Below are 19,809 nucleotides of genomic sequence, written 5' to 3'. Positions count from 1 at the left end.
AGCGCTCTCCAATTCACATATTTTGACTGACATGGGAATGAACACCTGCACCAAGACTCTGATGAATTGTCAATATTTAGCAAAAATTAATTGACGGTACTATTATGCTATACCCTTTGAGCGGTTCAGTATGAAAAATGTTCTCTATCAGAGCATTTGCTCTTGCAAATTTATTAGCCTTAGTTGTGACCTCAAAGGAACATAGCCCCTCAAAACCAGGACTCAAACTTGTCCCGAGGCCCAAATATACGGTAGAAGTGATGCAGGGCATCGGGACCATCAATTTGAAAAGCTTCAGCAATTCCTACTGCCTGCACCCCATATACGATCCAGAAAACGCAGCCAACATTTTCCAGCGCGGGAGCGGACTTATTCCTCACATCACCACTGAAGATGGATGTCCGAACATAATTATCTGGTTCCAAAATTTGAGTCACATTGTCCACATCCTCGCTACAAGAAATCTGCCCCGAGAGGGAAAGTACATAATTTTTACCTCCACGCCAGACACAAACGGGACCCTTCAGCAAGTGGTGGAAAAGGAAATGTACCTCGACGTCAAATTGAGCGTTCTGAAGTACGACTCGGTCAGCAAGCCAAAGCAACTGGGAATTGCAGTTGGGGAAAACGGAAGAGTAAATCTGCAAGGACGGATGCTTCAAGTCGTGGGCTTAAAAAATCCGCCATTCACCGTTTACACCGAGAAAAAGTCTGTGAGAGGGGTTGAGATGAGAGTTGTCCGCGAGCTTGCCGAGGCGCTAAACTTTCGGTGGGAATTTCACGAGCCCCTTGATGGCCAACTTTGGGGGCACTTTGACAGGAGGAAAAGGGCCTGGACCGGATTAAAAGGTATTTGTAATTATGTACATGGTTTTATTATATATTTTCAAAACTATATAATTAATTATCTTGAAAAGGCGAGCTTGCTTATGGAAAAGCAGACATTGGCGTGGCCATGCTGTACTTGGCCCAGGACCACTACGAGGCCTTTCAACTTAGCTCACCATACACCATGGTTTGCCTAACTTTTCTCGTACCAGCTCCGAAGCGCATTCTGGGCAACTGGGACGCTCTTTTGAAACCTCTCAGGCCATTTACTTGGGTGTCGTTCGCAATAATTGCTGTCATTTACACGTCACTTTATTATGCGGCGGCAGCGCGGAAAAAATCAATTGTCTTCTGCGTACTGCAGACAATTCAACTGGCGGCCCAGGTAAAAATTAAAAATTGTTTTATTTATTAAAAATAATAATGATTTTATTATTTAGACTGGACAATTATTGGAATACTAAAAAATATTTTTGTGTTTTTTCAAGATATCTGGGCCGCAGCCTTCAAGGCGGACGTCGCAGCGGATTTTATTCTTCACTTGGATCGTGGGCTGCTTCTTTGTCGCCAACTTGTACAACAGCGAGTTGTCGGCTTGGATGGTGGCTCAGGTGACCGCGACACCTCTTCGAACCATTCGAGACATGGCCCACAGCAAAGTTACCTGGGGCCGACTTGACACAGACATGTTCATATACCTGCAGCAGTCTGATTCGGATTTGGGGAAAAAATTGGCCAGGAAATTCAAACTGGCCAAAACAGAGGCTGATGTCGAAGAAAACGTCAAAAAGGGGGGGTACGGAGTGTTCGTCCACGTGCTGAGCGACGGCTACCCTTCAGGCGCTGAATATTTGTCTTCGCCTGCGAGGCGAAGTTTGGTCACTCTTCCTGATTGCATGGCCACGAGGTATGTTATAAATTTAAAAAAAGAATTGATTTTATTAAAAGTAATTTAATTTATTTATATAATAAGTTTAAAAAAATCGATTAAATTTAATTATAAAATTCATAAATATTCTTATATTATGAAATTTTAGGTTTGTTTCAATTGGGATGAGAAGAGGGTTACCTCTGCAAAGGGCGACCAGCGTTGAGCTGCGCCGGCTTCAAGAGGCCGGTCTGCTGCAGGAGTGGCAGGCGCGGGACGTGAGGAAATATGGCGACCAAGCGGACTACAGGAGCTACGCGGGGTCGCAAAAGCCGCTGCATGCGCCCTTGGCAGTGGACAATCTTGCCGGCGCTTTTGCCTTCCTAGCCATCGGATTAAACTTGGCAGCAGTGTCATTTGCCTTTGAAAATGCATTTAAATTGCTGGATCAGAAATTGAAAGAAATTATTAATGATGATCGATATTAGCATAATACTATTATAGAAAGGAAAAGTCATTTCAACACGTAGAGAGTTTGCTTTTCTCTGACAGAATAATCAATAACCTTGCACACTTAAAGAGATTAAAAGCTCATTTGACTTGTGCGGCTAATACATTTTAGGCCTTTGCGTTAGCAATGGATCTGAACAAAATTTTGCCAATTTTGAATGTTATGCAAAAAATAGGCATTTTACCTTTTAAAGAAATTCAAGGAACGGGGCAGTATGTCAAATTGGCGCAATCCAGATTTGTTCAGGTATAATATATGAGTTTAACTTGAATGAGCATTAAGTTTTATTTTATTGCATCTCTCCTAAAAGTTGCTCAGTTTCCTGTTCTTGGCACTTTTGAGCTCTGGTTCGATTTTGAATCTTTGGCAGAATTTCACAATTTTAATGAACAGCAGTGAGCTTGCCAGTGAAATGACCGATTTTGTGCTGAAGTGCACCAGCATCCTAACTGCACTTGTAATGGTCTGGTACTGCTGCTTCAGTTGTGAATCAATGACTCAATTTGTTCGATATTTGGCCAAGGTAACATAATACTTCAAAATTTTGAAACAATTTTTTAATATATATGTGAAATTGAAGGTTGATGAAGTTTTGTTCGAGGAACCTAAAAGTCCAGGTCTAACTTACATTTTGGGAGGAGTGGGTTTGTGGCTGCTGCGAGTTGGTGCAACAAGCTGGGCTTTTTCTTCGTGGGGCTACTTGGACTTGTCCATGGTGCCCCTTGGACTGATCATCCTGATCCTCGAACTAGTCATCGTCAGTCTGGTTCAGGAAATTACGCGTCGATACAAAACTCTAAACGGCACTCTGGTCGCTCTGCAAAAGAGAAACAAAAAGAAAAAGCAGTTAGGCGGTTTTGAAGAATTGAGCGTCGGCAAATTGATGAAACACGATTCCAAATTGGCTTGGGGTGAAGTGATCGAGCACAAAAACGGACTCGACCCTCTTCGCATTGAGGGAATCAGAGAGGCCCACGCTTATCTGGCAGATGCTTACCAAGAATTAAACTCGAGCCTGGCGGTTTTCATGCTTTTCCAGCTCGCCTTCCTTTTCTTGACCCTGCTGAACTCCTCGGTCCAGTTCTTACAGGTAACGTACAGCAGAAATCTGAATAGGAAAATTAAATAGAAAGTTTTTTAAAGGTGTGCATCAGCAGTAAGAACAGCGGAAATGGTGCAAGTCCCTGCGTCGGATACGCTCTCCTTGTCCTGGACAGTCTGGTCAGAATGACTTTGATTACTGTGGCGTGTGATGCGGTCAGGGAGGAAGCTGAGAACACTGCCGAGGCAGCTGCCAGACTTTTGAGGAAAACTGTGGACCAAGACGCCCTTCGAGAGGTGGATCAAGATTAAAATTAAATAAATATAGTCAATATATGGAAGATTTTTGCAGCTCCAAATACTTGGGTCTCAAGTAAGAGCAAGAAAGCTCGGTTTCTGGGCCTGTGGACTTTTCACTGTAGATCGACCTTTACTTTTTTCAGTAAATACTATTTTCCCTATTTTCCATGTATATAAAATTTAAAAAATGTATTTTGCAGATCTGTGGAGCCGTAACATCTTATTTATTTATCCTGAGCCAGTTGAACAAGTGAAAAGTAAGTTGTTCTCTGTATTACAAGTTTTCATTGATTTTGTTTGAGAAAAAAAATAATAAATGTGCCTCTTTGATAGGGATAAAATTGAATAGTATAATTAGGTATACATCCAAGTTGGGTAAAAAACTAGGTAACAAATCGGGTAGAATTAAGTGGAAAGCCTATCTAAAAAAGCATAATTATACCTGAAAATTATAGCAACACAAGTTATATAAGTTAATTAATTGACCCCTGCATATATTAGTGGAAAGGCGCGAGTTATTTGACAATTATAATGAAGTTTAATAAATATTATTGCAAAGCATAGTAATTATATTATTGTTATAGGATTGAATTGTAAACGCAATGTAACAATAAATAAATTGAGTGAAAATAATGAAGACTGTCCTTAATTTTTTCAGCAAACATTTGTTTATCACATAAAAAAGATAAATAATAATTTTCAATTTATTCACAGATCTTTTAACGTTTTATTTATTTTACCTGAGCCAGCTGAACAAGTAAACAATTACAATCTGCTAAAAACATGTATGTATTGATTTTGAAAGCGTTTGTTTTTAATATATTGGCCTTACTATAATTTATTTGCTTTTGTTGCAAAGTCAATATGTATATTTTTCCAGTGAAATTTAAGAACACTAAAATAGGTATTGAAATTCAGTTCGGACTGCACATACTGGTTGGAAAGGCGTCAGTCTTAATACACACTTATTGCAAAGACTAAAGTCCAACAATTTGTAAAAAGTGTATTGAATATGAACTATGATCGAGATTATTTTTCTAACAGCCCATTTTAAATAGGCATAATAACGAAGAATCAACATACATTGTTATTGACAGGTTCAATGATGATGAGCCATGAGAATTAACATGTTGCAAGTCTGTTCATAAACGGCCAACTGCAACCCTGTGGTTAAGGCGGCCTTTAAGACGCTCGGCCAAACACCTTTGAAGAGACCGTGGACACCTTCTTTCGATGCTGTTCTCCACAGCACATGTCCCAGGCCTTTGAATATCACAACCTGGAATTTTCAAATAAAATCTACTTTTCATAAGATCCGTCGAAATCACCTCTCCAAAACCCTTCCTGGCGTGTTCAAAACCAGTGACTTGTAATCGTTTCTTGGCCAGGTCCAAAGGGTAAACCACAGTTTTGGAGCAAACTCCGGCAAGCGCACCACACATCAAGGGAGCCCAGCCGGCTGCTCTGGGCACTGAGAAATGCATCAGGTCAGCACAACACAAACCAAAGCTTCAAGAATGTCTGCATTACATGAGGCGCACCAAAGGTCGTGGAAAAACTCGTAGCAAGCAAAGACGGCTCCGATCTGCGGCGCGATCAGAATGAGCGAAGGCGTGAGGCCTTTATAGAAGGCCAAGAGGCCCTCGTTGCGGGTGATTCCGGTAAATGCAGAAATTACGCCATTATAAATCTGTTTTGAAACAAACAGAGCATTAGTTGACAAATTTTACTCAAATTGGATTTTTTTAAAGGACGAACATTTTTATTTTAAATATAGAGCGTTTTCAAGTTTCGATTTGACATTTTCTTTTCTAAATTTAAATAATTATTACAAGCTTAAAATAATTATTACCTTAAAAGTTCAGATTAATTAATTTAAAAATAATATATTTTCTTGCTTGATATTATTTATTTTTTATTTTACCGGCCCAAAATATTTTCTATTTCTGCTTGTTTCCGTACCTTTGGTTCACCTTGGGCAATTAATCTTGTTCTAACCACGTCCAGTGGGTTTGTTAGGAAGCAAGCGCTGCAACCGGACAAAGCACCACAAGTGAAATGCACCCAGAATGCGGCCGGGTTGTATTGCAGATCACAAGCATAATGTGTGAACAATTCGTAAGTATAGAACTGAAATTAAAAAAAAAGTGAGAATCCCACATTTATAAACAAAATATTCAGTATTTTGCTTTTGATGAAATACTAAATTTTTACCTGCGAGGCGCCGTAGAGCAAGGAAAGGCCTTGTGCCGGAATGTGTCCCTTCCACAGAGCACTGCTGCCCTCCTCCCTAATCACTAGTCGGGTGGCTTGGATGACGCCGCTATACTTTGACTTGCTAGTCATTCTACCAGCAGTGGGCTCAACTTGCAGCTGAAAAAATGAGGAGAAAATAATAACATTACATTTTTTGATACTTAAAGAATAAACTGTCAAAAAAAATTATTTACCTGAAATCTGATCTTCAAAACGTCCAGAGGTTGGGTGAGGGCGCGCGAAACAGCACCACTAGTGGCCCCGGCGATTCCGAGCTGCGACCCACTCAAGTGGTGCTCGCTGTTAGGGCTGTAGCCAACCATTTGGCTGAAACAAAACCAGAAAATTGTCAAAATCAATTTTTATAAAATTAACGCCAATATTTAAAAAAAAAATTACTACGAAACTTTTGATTAATTTTTTTTACATAAGACAGGAAGTTGGCAAGATAGGTTTTGAGATAATTTTCAACAAGGCGGGAAATGGAGATATCAAATAAAATTACGACGCAGTTTTGCGTTTAGTCGAACGCTGGGAAACAGGTAAGCCGCCGGATCAATCTATTGCGTCGGTCACATGTAAAATGTGGTTTCATATTTTTTCTATGTCGCGCTCGTTGAAAATAATAATGCGCCTAGCTAAACAACCTGAGTAGATAATAATGGATCGAGACGCAAGTTTTATTACTTAAGTGCAAAACGGCATTGTGACGCAACCTGCCAAGGACGATCAACGGAACTCGCTCTTTAATTAACGTTGGGCGATTAAGTGCTTCTGCAGCAGATTCTGCGTGCACTTAACATTCACATACGTGATACGTGGTACTGTTCAAGAATGCTACTAAATGTGCTACACTAATTAGAGGAATTTCCTTTTTTTCTTTAAAAACAGAACAGAGAATTTGCACTTCAATTATTTGATTAATTTTTTCAGGATGCCTATGGATTTGGCATAAACAATGTTTAAAAGAAAATTAAATTTTAAAATTGTAGGGGAAAATGTAATGAAATACCAAACTGAAATTATAATTTTAACAGAAAAAGCTTTGAATATAAAAATGAGTAAATTGCAACTAAAATGATTTAGAAACAAAAAGTTACAGACCGTGATATGTAATTAATTCAAATATTTAAATTATATTGGTATAATAATTAAGAACTAGAAAAAATCGGTTGCGTCAATTGAAGCTGAAATTCAAAATTTGAAGAAAGAAAAAATAAATCTAATTTTATACATTTAATTTTTTAAAGTAAAAAATTTTTGAAGCAGAAATGTCAGAAATTTAATGTGCACAAAGTTTGGCTTCAGCTCTACTAGTGTAGCAATGGTTATTAAAAAATATTTAATTAAAAGTAATGGAAATTATTTTAAATCCTGAAAAATTATATTAAAATAGCAAAATTTAAAAAGAAAACTAGACTTTGAAGTTTTCCATAAAAATAATTTAAGAGAAACAGTGAGCACGTGAAGCTTTAATTAGAAGAATAAATAAATGCTGCTGAAGTTGGGAGTTGGGAAGTGCAAAGCTCTTTTACATTTATGCAAACGTGCGACTGAAAATAGTATCCGTGACCTTGCGCGCGAGTACCAGCAGCGTTTGGCACCTGGCGACTCAACGCACACTTTGTCATCTTTCGCTCGATCTAACGGTGAAAACACTTTTGGCAATCGACGGGTGCACCACCTGCCCACGATCGATTAGCGAAAAAAAAAATTGAAAAGAAAAAAAAAACACCGTCCGAAGAATTTCCGCTCAGTCGAAAACGAGTTTGGCGCGTGGAGAATTTATTTCTCGCTCGTTGGTGATTAATAATTTACGCAAATGAGAATGACCGGCGAGAGAGAGAGAGAGAGAGATAGAGAGAGAGGCCACGGGAAGGTAACTGGACCGGGCAGGCTGGGCTGATGAACTCGGCCGGCGATTTCCACCTCTGCCTCGCCGCCCGTCAGCAGGTAAGGCAGTCTGCGCCTTCGACTCGGCTGCGCTGGAGCTGCTCAAGGTGAGGACAGATTCTTCCAGATGCACTTTTGCACCCACAAGGTCCCTTTCCTTTCTTTTGACAAACCAACAAAACAAGCCACGCAAAGTATGCGGAAGTTTTTTATTTAATTTTAAAATTAAAAAACAAATATTCTTTTCATTAACTGGACCAATTTTGTTCTCACTTTTTAAGCTTTGTTTTTTTTTCTAAATTGCAATTTTTATGACACTGCAATATAACAAGTTGATATGTAAAATATTTTAAACAATAATGGATTTCATACTGAAAATTCAAAGGTATGCAAAATCCGACTAAGAAGTCGGTTTTTAATTTTTGTTTTCATATAAACGATATAAACTTTAAAAGACGAGATAGGATATATCAAAAAGTTTGCGCGATTTCTTTTTTTACAAATTAATAAAATGCGCATTGCAATATATTATTTATCATCTTCTTGAAATTCCACTTCTATAGAAATAAGACTGGGTTTGAATTTGAAAATAAATCTTAAATTGAATTACAAAGGGATTAATTGTACTATTGTATTTTAAAGGTATTTTCTATTGACTTTTGACGTGCCAAAATTTTCGATTTCTAGTGCTAGTCAAGGATATGCGTAAATTGCACTGGAAAATTTGAGCTTATGCAATTTCTTAACAAGAGTGTCGTGCAGGTGGTATTGAAAAATTAAAAAAATCACCTACTTTTGCTGAAGACGAAATTTCAAAATTCACCAGTCAAATTGAAGATATTCTATATTATTTTAAATGTTCTTTTGATTGCTGGAAAGAAATTCCACATAATAATTTTTACAAGCAATAAGCCATTTTTTATAATTGTTTTTTTATCGCTCAATATTAATTCTTAACTGCCCATATTTATGAGATAATTATCTGCGTAGTTTTATTAAATAAGTTGCCATATGAAAAAAAAAATGATATCTTAAAATAACATTATCTGTTAGTAGATAATAATGTACTTGAAAATTAAATAAATATCATCAAACAATGTTTCCAGATGAAATTTTTTATGAAAAAAAAAATACGCGCGTCACGTTACTGGATTTTTTTTACTGACAAAAAAAATATGAAGCTCTTTAAAATTTTATTTATTTTCTTGTTTATAAAATCTTTTCATAAAAAATCTCCCTTTCCCTAAATGAAAATATAGAATGTCCTGGTTGCGGCGAACGTGACAAAGGCGAGGCGCGGAAGAACAAAGAGAAGCGCCTTTTAAAAATACCCGTGGTCCACTTGAAAATAAATCTATTTTAAGAATCTATTTTTCTCAGTTCGAAAAAACGACCCTTACCGCAGTCACGTCAGCACAATTCCTGGCCGGGCAAAAGCAAAACGAACATTCAGGACGGAACCCTGATCGCGGTGTTCATCAGAAATCCAAAAACAAACAGCTCCACCAAATCGATACCTGAAGAATTATGCATGCTTGATGCATTATCTTGATTTAATAAAAGGGAGAAATTCTCCGGATAAAAACAAGAATTTTTATCAGTGGCTAAACTCAGACTGACGGTGATAAGCGAAAAAGAAAGACGGAAGGAAAACAATCAAATTAACTGCAACCTCCAGCCGGTCTTGCCAGATTCTTCCTTTGTTTACATCGAGCTGCAGAAGGTTGGCCTAATTTTTGGTTGGCCTTTTTCCCCACACCGGAACTACCAATTCGGAAAGTTTAGACCAAAATCTTTGCGTGATTTACCTTTCTGTAGTTTCGTCCGGTCTTGATCGAAATCTCGTTCCTCGGCAGGGTGCAAATACCAAAACTAGGACCCGCTGGTTTTCCGCTTCCCTGAAATTACGCGCATGTTTTCGGAGCACTGTCTGTAGTAAAATTCTCACGTAACCAAAACGTAAACGCCTTGCGACATGGGTTCGGATGGTGCTGCCACCTGCAGGCAAAACTTCGTTCGCCTAAATTACCTTCCTTTCGACCTAAAATTCGCGAACTTTTTGCATTTATTATCATTTCAAATGTCAAATTTCAAAGGCAAAATAACGTCACACGTGCTTTCAATCCTGATTCTGCATAAAATGCGATTCAACTTATAAATATTGTACTTTTCACCTCCTGATCATCAATGTCAGGATGGCCGAGCGGTCTAAGGCGCCAGACTCAAGCGAAAGCTTCTCTCACAAGAGAGATGGGCGTTCTGGTCCTCGTAAGAGGGCGTGGGTTCAAATCCCACTTCTGACAAACTTTTTGATTAAATTGTAAAAAAAATTATAGAATTGCAAAGACCAAGGAAACTCTAAAAGTCGAAATATCTAAAAGTCGAAATAATATTTCGACTTTTAGAGCAGTTATATATTATATAACTGCATAATGTATATCACTATTCGTCAGAAATTTATTAAACACTGCCTAGTACAACATAATACAATAATATAAAATAACAAATTTTATTATCTGAAATAGCTAGAAAAAACAAAAAAATAAAATAAAATGTATCAAATACTATATAATCATTTTTTAAAATTATTGTGCACTTTTCTTGGGAAATTATCTACCGTTCAACCTTCTCTCAAACATTATTCCCAATTATTCCAATAAATTTAATAAATATTCAAACTCAAATTTTCAAATAATTACAAACTTTTTCACACAAAACGGATTTTACTCCATAAAGAAGTGAAAAACCTAAAGCACACAAAATGATGTGAGATCACTAAATATACAATATTGTGTTAATTCTATTTCCCTTTTTATTAGTGCTCTTTGTTATTTATTTAATTTATAACCACTATTTACTTACTATAAAAGATTTAATTTTTCTTAACATGATGGAACTCCTAAATTAAAAATAATGTAATTGATTTGTGAATTTCCAGATGTGGCAGCTCTGTGTATTGAAAGTTACTCTCAGCGTTACCATAGGAGTTGCGATAGCTGGCGTCCTTCCTCATGTTCCTAATGTACAGGATCCGCCAGTTCCTGACCAAAGTATACGATTTTTTTCAACACATTTTAATTTTTCAAGATCAATTAATAAATAAAAAATGTGAATGTTTAGTGCGAATGACTCAGGAAGACCTTGAGGCGCTGCTGGACAGCGAGCAGGACCCCGAGGTGACCCCTGGCCTCTTCCAGGGCGACATGGCGTTGACCAACGAGGTGTTCAACTATTGGCGCGTTGGTCTCCGCTGGGACGTGTTCCCTGAGAAACTGTGGGACAACAACACCGTCCCTTACGTCATCAGTCCTTTATACAGTAAAGAAATCAAATGCCCTAAAGACGCTTGTCAAATCGATTTCCTTTCAGTGGCCGACGATTACGCAACGATTTACACGGCGATTCGAACTTTGAACTTCATGACCTGCGTCAAATTCGTGCCCTGGGACGGAAAGAAAAAAGACTTTCTCCTCATCTGGCCCATCAAGTACCCAAAAGGGTGAATAATACAATTTATATCGAGTGAAATTATAAATTTTAAAATTATTCATTTTCAGTTGCTGGTCGTACGTGGGCAAATTTGGAGGTGCGCAAATCGTGTCCCTTCAGCCGCCAGACGAAAACGGGCCGAATTGTCTCGGAGGCGAGGGCCGCGCTCTCCACGAACTGATGCACGCGCTCGGCATCTTCCACGAACAGTCGCGGGCGGACCGCGACGACTTTGTCAAAATCAGCCTTGACAATGTGATCCCACGTACGTTTTAGATAAGAAATTACTAAAAAACTTTGATTATATTAAAATTGCAGAGTTTAGAAATAATTTTGATAAGCAGAGCTTGGAGAATACAACTTACGCTTTTGAATACGACTATGACAGCATAATGCACTACGGAAAATATTTCTTCAGGTATTTAAAATTATTTTTACAGCCTTTACATTTTAATAATTGAATTTCAGTTAATCAGTTGTACTATATACTTACAAATGCAACATTTTTTTTTTATTAATTTAACTCCAGATAATTTTTTATTTCACATGATTTAATTGATTTTATTCAAATTGTATTTTCCGATAAAATTTTATTTAATTTCCAGCGTTGGGAAAGGTCGAGCGACCATAACCCCAAAGAAAAACAGCAAAGCGCGACTCGGTCAGCGGCGCGGCCTCAGCAAAACCGACTGCCTTAAGATTAACGATCTCTACGGCTGTCTGGACAAATCGACCGCTTTGAGACGAAAGTACTACAACATTTGCAACTACCTTGGACTGTAAAGTGATGTGCCAATACCTTTTATTTAATAAAACTACTATTTTAATTTTTAATAATTTAAAAGTAAAGTATTTTATTAAAAATTTTCAAGTTTTTAATTTTCCAATTCCGTTGCATGCAATTCAATATTTTGAAATGAATTTTTTCAATCACGTTTTACAATCCATGTCCGCGTGTCCGGAAATCGGCACATGTTGGACGGTCGCCTTTGGAAACAAGTTCGCCAACAAAACACGCGTTTTCAGTCGCGCTCTTCAATTCCGCATTGACGCACGACTCGAGGAAGCGTCGCAGAGGATTGACGTGGGTCGAGGGCGCAGTCCATTGTGTCAGAAAGTCTTCCAACACGTGGTGCATTTTTTCTGGTCGCGGCAAAATTCCACCATTGCTTAAGTCTTCTTGCAGCCAGTCGGTCTCTGTAAAAATAAGAAGCACAATAGGGATCATATATTCAGAAACATCCATAGTCGTAGTAATAATAAAATACATCAAAACTACACAAGGAGAATCTGAAAATAATACTCTTTTGTTGGAAAAATTCAGGCAATGCATTCAGAACGATATTATATTCTGGTAACAAAGAATAGTAGAAGATTCAATACAAATATTTAAAAAAACTAAACACTAAAAATAAAAATTAAATTAATTATGAACATTGATGAACATAATCTAAAAAATGAAAATTTTAATGAAATTTAGATTTGAAAATACTTTTGGGAATTTAATTATAATTCGCTTTGATCCGTTCAGTATAAATGACCTAATCGCAAGTCTCCCTGAAGGCAGGTTTTGTGTTGGTCCAACGAATCGCCTATTTTTATCTCTTTCAGGTATTTATTCAATTTCTAGACAGATATCAGATATTGGGAAACCTATGGTGCTAAAGTGTATCGTACCTGCGGTCTTTAAGAGGCTATGAGCAGAAATTAAACCACACGCGCACTTCTCCAGTGAGAAATGAACCGCAAAAAAAAATTATTCTCTGATATACTATTGAGTGACAAACCTCTCGTCAAGGTAAATTGAGGAAAAATTCAATAATCTGAAATATTTATTTCTAAATAGATAAAAAAACAAGCAAAAAAGTTTGGAGCTTGTCTTTGGCATGCTCATTAAAAAAGTTATTAAAAGTTCATTGCCATGAGCTTTGGAATAAAATTATCAAATAAAATCAGAGGCGGACGTCAGCGCAAGTTTTTTTTTTTAGCTCATAAAAACACTAAACTCTGTTAATTTCGTTTTTCTCTTTTTTCGCAAGTTCTTTGTAACTTGCCAATAAAAAGCACATTAAAAATAACACCCAGTTTCTCATTATGTTGCCAATAATTTTCCGCAGCTCTTTCATTAGACCAACTTTAAGTTGAGCTTTAAAACTCCGCAGTGGGTTTACAAAATCAATTTGACGTCGTCGATATTAGCCCGCGATGCAGAGGATTATTTGCGGGCTCTGCTTTTTACGACGCTCTCAAACCCCACGCAGTTAATTAAAATTGAGAATGAGAACTCCTCTTTTGAGTACAGCAGCGACACTGCAATACTGTCGGAGAAGACCCTTGAAGAAAATAATGATCAGCCTTAAAAATTGTAAAGCGGTACAATTTGGTACTTCCGAGAAAGCTGTGGGAAAGATCAAAGGCTTTGGGTTAATTTATTCTCTTACCTGAAGGGACGTGGGAGTAAAAGTAGAATACGGGGTGAAGGAAATTGGAGAGATGCGCTTCGAGTGGGTCTCCAATTGCTCTGTCGGGGCGGAAAGTGTCTTTGTCGGGGCCGGAGAATTCGGGTCCGTATTCCAACAGGGAAACCAGTATTGGACCTTCCGCGGAGTGGCCAGTGTAATCGGACAAGCGGGAAATCAGAGCGGCGGGAAACTCGTGCAGCAGTGTAAACTCCGAATTGTTCCTTTCAAAAAGGGCGAGAGGAACACAAACAATTTTTAATTTATCAATATTATTTGTAAATTTCAGCTCAAAAGAGATGCTATTTTTTAACCCAATCTTAAACAACGCAGAGAGTTTTAACCTTATTTAAGAAATTTAATAAAATTCTCTAAATTTTTTAATTTCTTCCATAAATTTAAAAGAAAATTTTCAACTTTCATTGTTTATAATAATAAAATTGAATTTTTAAAATTCTGAATTTTCCCCCAGGGTATTCTTTTCTGTTTCAAATGAGAATGAAAAGTAAAAGGTCTCTGGCGTCGCTTTTAATTTTGAGGACTCAAGTTGCAGTAAAAATAAACTAGCTTTTCCAGGGCTAATAAACTTTTTGGTGAAAAGCCCATTTACCTCTCGTAAAATAAAAAGCGAGAGATCTCATTTCTCGTCAACTCCCATTCTCTCTGCTAATGTAAAAAGTTTACACATCATAATAACATACCCGTGGAACAAATAAAGGTCGGTGAGTTGGCCGAACATTTGGTACGGCCCGGCGCCCTCGTTGATCCTCATGAGCACCGTGTTGAGCAGCTCCTTGAGCGGCTGCGTCCGCGACGGCCACCGCGCGCCGTGGTTTTTCCACTCGAGCATTCGGTGCAGGGTGCGAACTTTGGGAAAAAAATACACGGCGGCGTCTTGTGATTCAATTTCGTCGCGACACAAGAGCAAACGAGATTTGTACCTGTGTAGCGAAAACCGTGGATGAAGCCGCCCGCCGAGCGACGGAAGTCAAGCGAGTGGCTGACGGTGCCGGCAAAGAACAGGCCGGGGATGTTCTGCGACTCGTAATTCGATTTCATCGCTGGGTATTTCGGCGTGAGGCGAGAGCTGGCTGGACGCGTTGAGCTGCCAAGGAAATTGAATTTTAAATCAGCCGAAACCAACGTCAAAAACTGTTTTGTCCAGTTTAAGTAAATTTAATAATTTTGGAGTTGAAATTTTCGTGTTTAATTTAAATTGGGAGAAATAGAAATTTGGCCATTTTTCAGAATTTAAAAAAGGGCAGAATATTTGTTTCAATTTTTGTTGTAAATATTTATTTATAAGTCAAAATCAACATCATTTTTTGCTTGTTTTGATAAAACCCTAAATTTATCTAGATAACTTTTTCAATAAACTTTATATGGAAAAGGGAAAATATCAATTGCGAAAAACATAATACAGTGTAACAAAAACTATTTATGACCGGTAATTTATAAATAAAATTTACATTTTTATCATTCATTTGATATATTATGCAATTAAAAGGTTAATGAATAGACATGAAATTAATGATTTATTTAAGATTGTTATTGTAAAAAGATATTAAAAAGTTTCATAAAATTTCTAATTATAAGAACAATTAGAATTGTTGTTTTTAATCCTTTTTCAGCTCATTGTAAACTTGAATATTGACTCAGCCAACCCACTCCATTCAAATTTCTCATGCGGAAAATAATGTTTCAATCTCACCTGTGAAAAATGGTTTTGTCAAACTTGAAGCCGAGGCAAGAAATCACGTCGTCGTATCCATCACGCAGGGCAAAGCTGTCGGCGTCGCTAGCCATTTCCATATCCAGGGAGCTGTTGAAGCGCACCCAAAACTTGCCGCCTATTTTCCTCAGCGTCATTCCGCCAACGTCTGCCTCTAGCAGCCCGTCGAGGGATTTCAGCTGATACGTGTCCAACAAATTGTTATTAACTGCCCTGAAAATTTAAAAAAAATATGTCTTTTGGGTCAAGAATTTCTAAATATATATAAAAAAAAATTAAAATTATGTTTAAATTTCTGTCAAAAACTGGATAAAATATTTAGGACTTAAAAAATAATGAATAAAATTTGCACCTGAGGTCTCCGACGTAGTGGGTGCTCCAAGCAAGTCTAGCCCTGGATCGGCCGACCATGTGGATGAGTGCGGTGGAACCATACATGTGGTTTGCCGTCTCAAAAGCTGAATTCCCTGCAAAGCAATTCACTTTCACTGTTGACCACAATTCTGCAAGTTTATTCATTAAATACCCCGGCCCAAGATTAAAACTTTGTGTCCCTCAAATTCCTCCGGCCTGATGGAGACTTTGTCATAAGTCTGCAGCAATTCCGAGCCGGGAAAGCTTGGATTGTTAGGCACCCACATTCCAGTTGCGACTATTACCCATCTAATGAGATATTTCACTGATTAAAATTTGCTGTTCTCTGACTAAGAAATAAAAAGTATGAGACTTGCTGGCTTTAGTTATTATATCGTTCAAGCGGTCTTAAAGGATATGTTCAAAGAAATTAATTTGAATATAAAACAAAATGTTCAGAGGATTTTCTTTACTTTTAAGTAATTTATTTATACCAAATTCTTTGCAAAGATAAAAATTTAAGTGTAGATTTTGTTTTTCCTTTCGCAGTTGTATAATATGCTGGAACTAATTGTAAGAGAATAGGTTTTCGTCTGATCATTACCGGCATTTATAGCTGTCTTCAGCAGAAGGGCTTGAAATGAGAAAAGTCTTGTCTTGGGGGAGGCGACGAATTTGCGTGACAGTCGTGTTGAAGTGCACCTTAATCGCGAGCAGTTGCTGGAAATCGTTCAAATACCGCACCATGTCATCTGCCTGCATGGGAGGACAATCAGTAGAAAAAATCAGTAAAATTCGTGATTTGATTACGTTGCTAGGGGAATAAAAAAATTCTAACAAAAATTAATTTGGAATTTTTTTGTATAAAATTAAACATTTTCACCTTTTTGATGCACAGTTTGAGTTAAAAAATGTATGCTAAAATTATTTATTTTTGAATACATCACATAGAAATCTTCGATGCGATCTTGAAGTTTTTCAATTCAATCATGCCTTGTGGTCCTTTATATTTTTCTTGTATATTTATTTATTTATTTGTTCTCCACTCAATAATGGAAACTATATAAATGATTTTAATGATAACAATTTATTGATCGCCAAAGTTGCGTTCAATGTTTAACCAGCAATAATTGCAAGCAGAGAACATTTTGTTAGACTGATCGTTAGCGAATGGTATTGACAGGCCGCACGTGTATTGGTTTTGGCAATTGTATCAATCACGTTTTTTTCCACGTCGATTATGCTGTCATTTAGATTCGTCTTTTCGTTCTTTTGGAATGGAAAATTGTTCCAAAACAGAAATCCCTTTTTGAAATACCGTTGTTGTAAATGCAATAGAGAAGAAGAGGGTCTGAAGTTGTTTTCAAGAATTTCTCGTCAGCGATTAATCCCCTGGAGCAATTGCGCGTCACGAACGGTCCGTCGTCGTCGCTCTTCTGACATCACCCTGCTCGCTCAAAATCCATTTAGGGGCTCCTGCAGCTAATCACCTTTATGCAGCCCCGCCGGACACGCCGGTCGTGCCGGTTGCATACCCCTGGCAGTTTCCTCGCGGTGGTCAGCTTGCTCGGAGCTTAGTTAATAAGATCGGAACTTTCAACCACCCACACTCCCTTTTGCTTTGTTGCAAATATCAGGGGATCCAGCTCAATCTGGAAAGGCACAACTTGCGGTTCATTAAAATAATAAGGGCCGCCGCTTGCGTCACTCTCGCTGCCCGTCGGATTGGGTTATCAAGCAGAATTAATTAAAGACACGCATTTGAATTAGCCTGCAGGACTACAATTGTGATCTCCTTCGCTCAAACTTTCTGAGCGGAAATTTGCTGCGGCAGTACTTTTAAGATCAAATTTCACGGTTGGATAACTTAACTAACCCTACTGTTCTTTGTTCGCTGATCAAGTTAAGAGAAAAAGTTAAATGAGCTCATGTTTTATTCAGAAACAGTAATAACCAAAGATATGCTTAGAATTAGCCTTATACGGTCTCATTTTTAGGCTATACCAAATTTAATTAAACTCCACATTTTTTTCTCTCATGCCTAGCGTTTGAACAAAGTTAAAAATGTGTTAAAAATTAACATAAATCTTGAAGGCTCACAAAGGGTTAAATTTAAATATTAATGAAATTAAAATATCAAGCACAAAATTTTATAATTACAGAGGAGCAAAAGGGGCTTTGTTGATTTTAGATTTTGGAATGAATATTTTGGCTTGTAATGTAAAAATTAAATATATATTTTCCTCCTACCTTTGGAAAGAATTCTTGCGAGTATCGGGAGAACAGAAGGCGTGGATCGTCGGAGAGCAGCGAGTTCCAGTCGTGTCTAGAATTAAATTCGCGGTTTCTTCGGCCGGTGCTCCTCTTGTTGATGGAGATCAGCGCCCTGTGCCGTGGGTATCGAGAGAAAAAACTGCCTGCAGACACGGAAGGACGGCAAAGAGCATTGAGTTGAGGAGGGTCGATTAATGCCGTGCGTGGGTTCGATATGGCCGCGTAATTAATATCGTGGTCGGCGGCTTTCCACAGGGGAAAGAAAATTGGTCATTTTACGATCCACTCGCTCTCTTTCAATAAGCGTCGGTGGTGACGCGCACTCGCCATTCTGACTTTGTTTACGTGTTTGCTCTCTGACGGTCAAAATTATCTAAAATTATTACCTGCGCATGGACATGTGAATGGGGACGTTGCAAACAAAAGGTATGACATTAAGTATGTGTTTGGATTGTCTTTTTTGTCTCTTTAAATATATTTTTCCCTTTTTTTTTATAATGCAGGCAATATTTTTTTAATTTATCTCCAAAAAACTTAATGTACATGAAATGGGTCAAAATTGAATTAACAAAACTACTATGTAGTGGGCAAGGAAATTTTTTTAAGCAATTTAAATAAAACTTAACAACTAAAATTTACAAATCTTTTCTTTCAACAACCCGCAGAGCTTTTTTTAATTGTATGTAAATTAATACTTCAATAAATTCACGCAATATTTTTATGTTTCAAACGTACCTGCCGTTTCTGCACGCTCCAAGATCACGTAATCGCGCCCGGATTTTTCCAAAAAGTAGCCCATTTGTAAGCCAGCCGGTCCGGCTCCAATTATGCAGTAATCGTGCAAATTGATGCTGCCAGCAGGAATCACGGCTCGCAGTGTCGAAGCCAAAAAGAGAATTGTCATTGCAAGACGGCAGCTGTACATTCCTACAAACTTAAGAAAAAAAATTCAAATTTACTTTCCTGAGTAAATTCTTCAGAAGAATTTTGATAAAGATGTTTCTAATCGCGATTTCTTTCAAATTTAAATATAAAATTCTAGATAATAAATTAAATCTATGTGAAATGAGAGATTATTTCAAAATATTAAGGAAATTATTTAGGTAACTCACTTCATTAAATTTTTTACTGACGTTTTGGAGCAAAATAAAATGAAACACATCCCAACTCAATTAATAAATTCTTTTTCCAGTGCAGTTTTGATGCTTCCGATTTTCAGGTTTTTGTTTTGATAGTGTGATCAGTGTTTGCATACAAAAAACAATTAACAGACCGATTAAACTGCCCAGTAGTCTGGCAGAGATCAAAACACAATTAATTAGTGCCGGGAGTGAGTGAGCGATGACACATCCCTCATCCCACTCAGCGTCCGACCGAGTCGTAAATTAAAATTTGCGCTGATGAAAATTTCACATGCACACCGCATGGTGCTGTTTCTGTGGAAGCGCGTAATCCAATTAAAACGTATATGAGACCCACACCAAAAACAACCTTAATCGCATAAAGGACAGTTATCCATGCAGCAAATGAGTTTGGAAAAAAGAATGAAAAAGTGGTCTTTTACTGATCCGCATTTAATGAGTGACAAACAGGATATATATCTGATAGTTTTCATCTCTTTGTAAGCTTAAATCGATTGAAAATTTTTTCAGAGACCAAAATAATTTTTTCTGTTGATTTAAATAAGTGTTGAAAAATGAAAATTAATTTTTTTTCTCCAAATATAGTTGTAAGTGTGCGTTTTTTTTCTGTAAAACCTCTAAAAAAACTTATTTTTGTATAAAAAAGTTTTCTAAAAAACATA

At 37.4% G+C, this 19,809-nt stretch overlaps 5 protein-coding genes and 1 non-coding gene across 9 annotated transcripts; 4 read left to right on the top strand and 2 right to left on the bottom strand.

Moving 5' to 3' along the window:
- The first annotated feature begins 137 nt into the window (after positions 1–137).
- LOC132196283 (glutamate receptor 3-like) lies at positions 138–2,331 on the top strand. Its single transcript, XM_059618823.1, has 5 exons — positions 138–849; positions 918–1,213; positions 1,317–1,735; positions 1,866–2,108; positions 2,319–2,331. The coding sequence occupies exons 1-5, from the start codon at positions 138–140 to the stop codon at positions 2,329–2,331; spliced, it is 1,683 nt and encodes a 560-aa protein (XP_059474806.1).
- Positions 1,326–4,057, top strand: LOC132197660 (putative gustatory receptor 28b). Its single transcript, XM_059621072.1, has 6 exons — positions 1,326–1,735; positions 1,866–2,730; positions 2,788–3,297; positions 3,351–3,545; positions 3,601–3,690; positions 3,749–4,057. The coding sequence occupies exons 2-6, from the start codon at positions 2,593–2,595 to the stop codon at positions 3,800–3,802; spliced, it is 987 nt and encodes a 328-aa protein (XP_059477055.1). The 5' UTR covers positions 1,326–1,735; positions 1,866–2,592; the 3' UTR covers positions 3,803–4,057.
- Positions 1,858–9,663, bottom strand: LOC132197661 (mitochondrial thiamine pyrophosphate carrier-like). The gene is made up of 9 exons (XM_059621073.1): positions 9,506–9,663; positions 5,999–6,131; positions 5,763–5,921; positions 5,511–5,678; positions 5,079–5,238; positions 4,877–5,019; positions 3,205–4,827; positions 2,836–3,024; positions 1,858–2,117 (listed from the first exon to the last, which is right to left on the bottom strand). The coding sequence occupies exons 2-7, from the start codon at positions 6,125–6,127 to the stop codon at positions 4,648–4,650; spliced, it is 939 nt and encodes a 312-aa protein (XP_059477056.1). The 5' UTR covers positions 6,128–6,131; positions 9,506–9,663; the 3' UTR covers positions 1,858–2,117; positions 2,836–3,024; positions 3,205–4,647.
- Positions 7,647–12,036, top strand: LOC132197662 (hatching enzyme 1.2). 4 transcript variants are annotated; one of them, XM_059621075.1, is made up of 7 exons: positions 7,647–7,804; positions 10,636–10,747; positions 10,818–11,015; positions 11,067–11,196; positions 11,255–11,451; positions 11,505–11,604; positions 11,792–12,036. In XM_059621075.1, exons 2-7 carry the CDS (start codon positions 10,636–10,638, stop codon positions 11,967–11,969), a joined length of 915 nt encoding a protein of 304 aa, XP_059477058.1. In that variant the 5' UTR covers positions 7,647–7,804; the 3' UTR covers positions 11,970–12,036. The 4 variants fall into 4 exon arrangements, with proteins under 4 accessions (XP_059477058.1, XP_059477057.1, XP_059477060.1 ...); XM_059621074.1 differs by lacking the exon at positions 7,647–7,804 and adding an exon at positions 7,810–7,845; XM_059621077.1 differs by lacking the exon at positions 7,647–7,804 and adding an exon at positions 7,873–7,891.
- On the top strand, positions 9,887–10,000 carry Trnal-caa (transfer RNA leucine (anticodon CAA)). The gene is made up of 2 exons: positions 9,887–9,924; positions 9,955–10,000. It is a non-coding gene; the product is annotated as a tRNA-Leu (tRNA).
- A 53-nt stretch (positions 12,037–12,089) lies between the features above and the next one.
- On the bottom strand, positions 12,090–18,923 carry LOC132197417 (FAD-dependent oxidoreductase domain-containing protein 2-like). Its single transcript, XM_059620699.1, has 10 exons — positions 18,741–18,923; positions 17,982–18,148; positions 16,336–16,487; positions 15,904–16,040; positions 15,730–15,844; positions 15,357–15,590; positions 14,587–14,750; positions 14,347–14,512; positions 13,628–13,869; positions 12,090–12,383 (listed from the first exon to the last, which is right to left on the bottom strand). The coding sequence occupies exons 1-10, from the start codon at positions 18,907–18,909 to the stop codon at positions 12,124–12,126; spliced, it is 1,806 nt and encodes a 601-aa protein (XP_059476682.1). The 5' UTR covers positions 18,910–18,923; the 3' UTR covers positions 12,090–12,123.
- Between the last annotated feature and the right edge of the window lie 886 nt (positions 18,924–19,809).

The sequence above is a fragment of the Neocloeon triangulifer genome, unplaced genomic scaffold, assembly GCF_031216515.1.
Source record: "Neocloeon triangulifer isolate White Clay Creek 2 clone unplaced genomic scaffold, ASM3121651v1 ptg000012l, whole genome shotgun sequence".
Taxonomy (NCBI): Eukaryota; Metazoa; Arthropoda; class Insecta; order Ephemeroptera; family Baetidae; genus Neocloeon; species Neocloeon triangulifer.
This window is presented reverse-complemented; position numbering and strand designations above follow the sequence as displayed.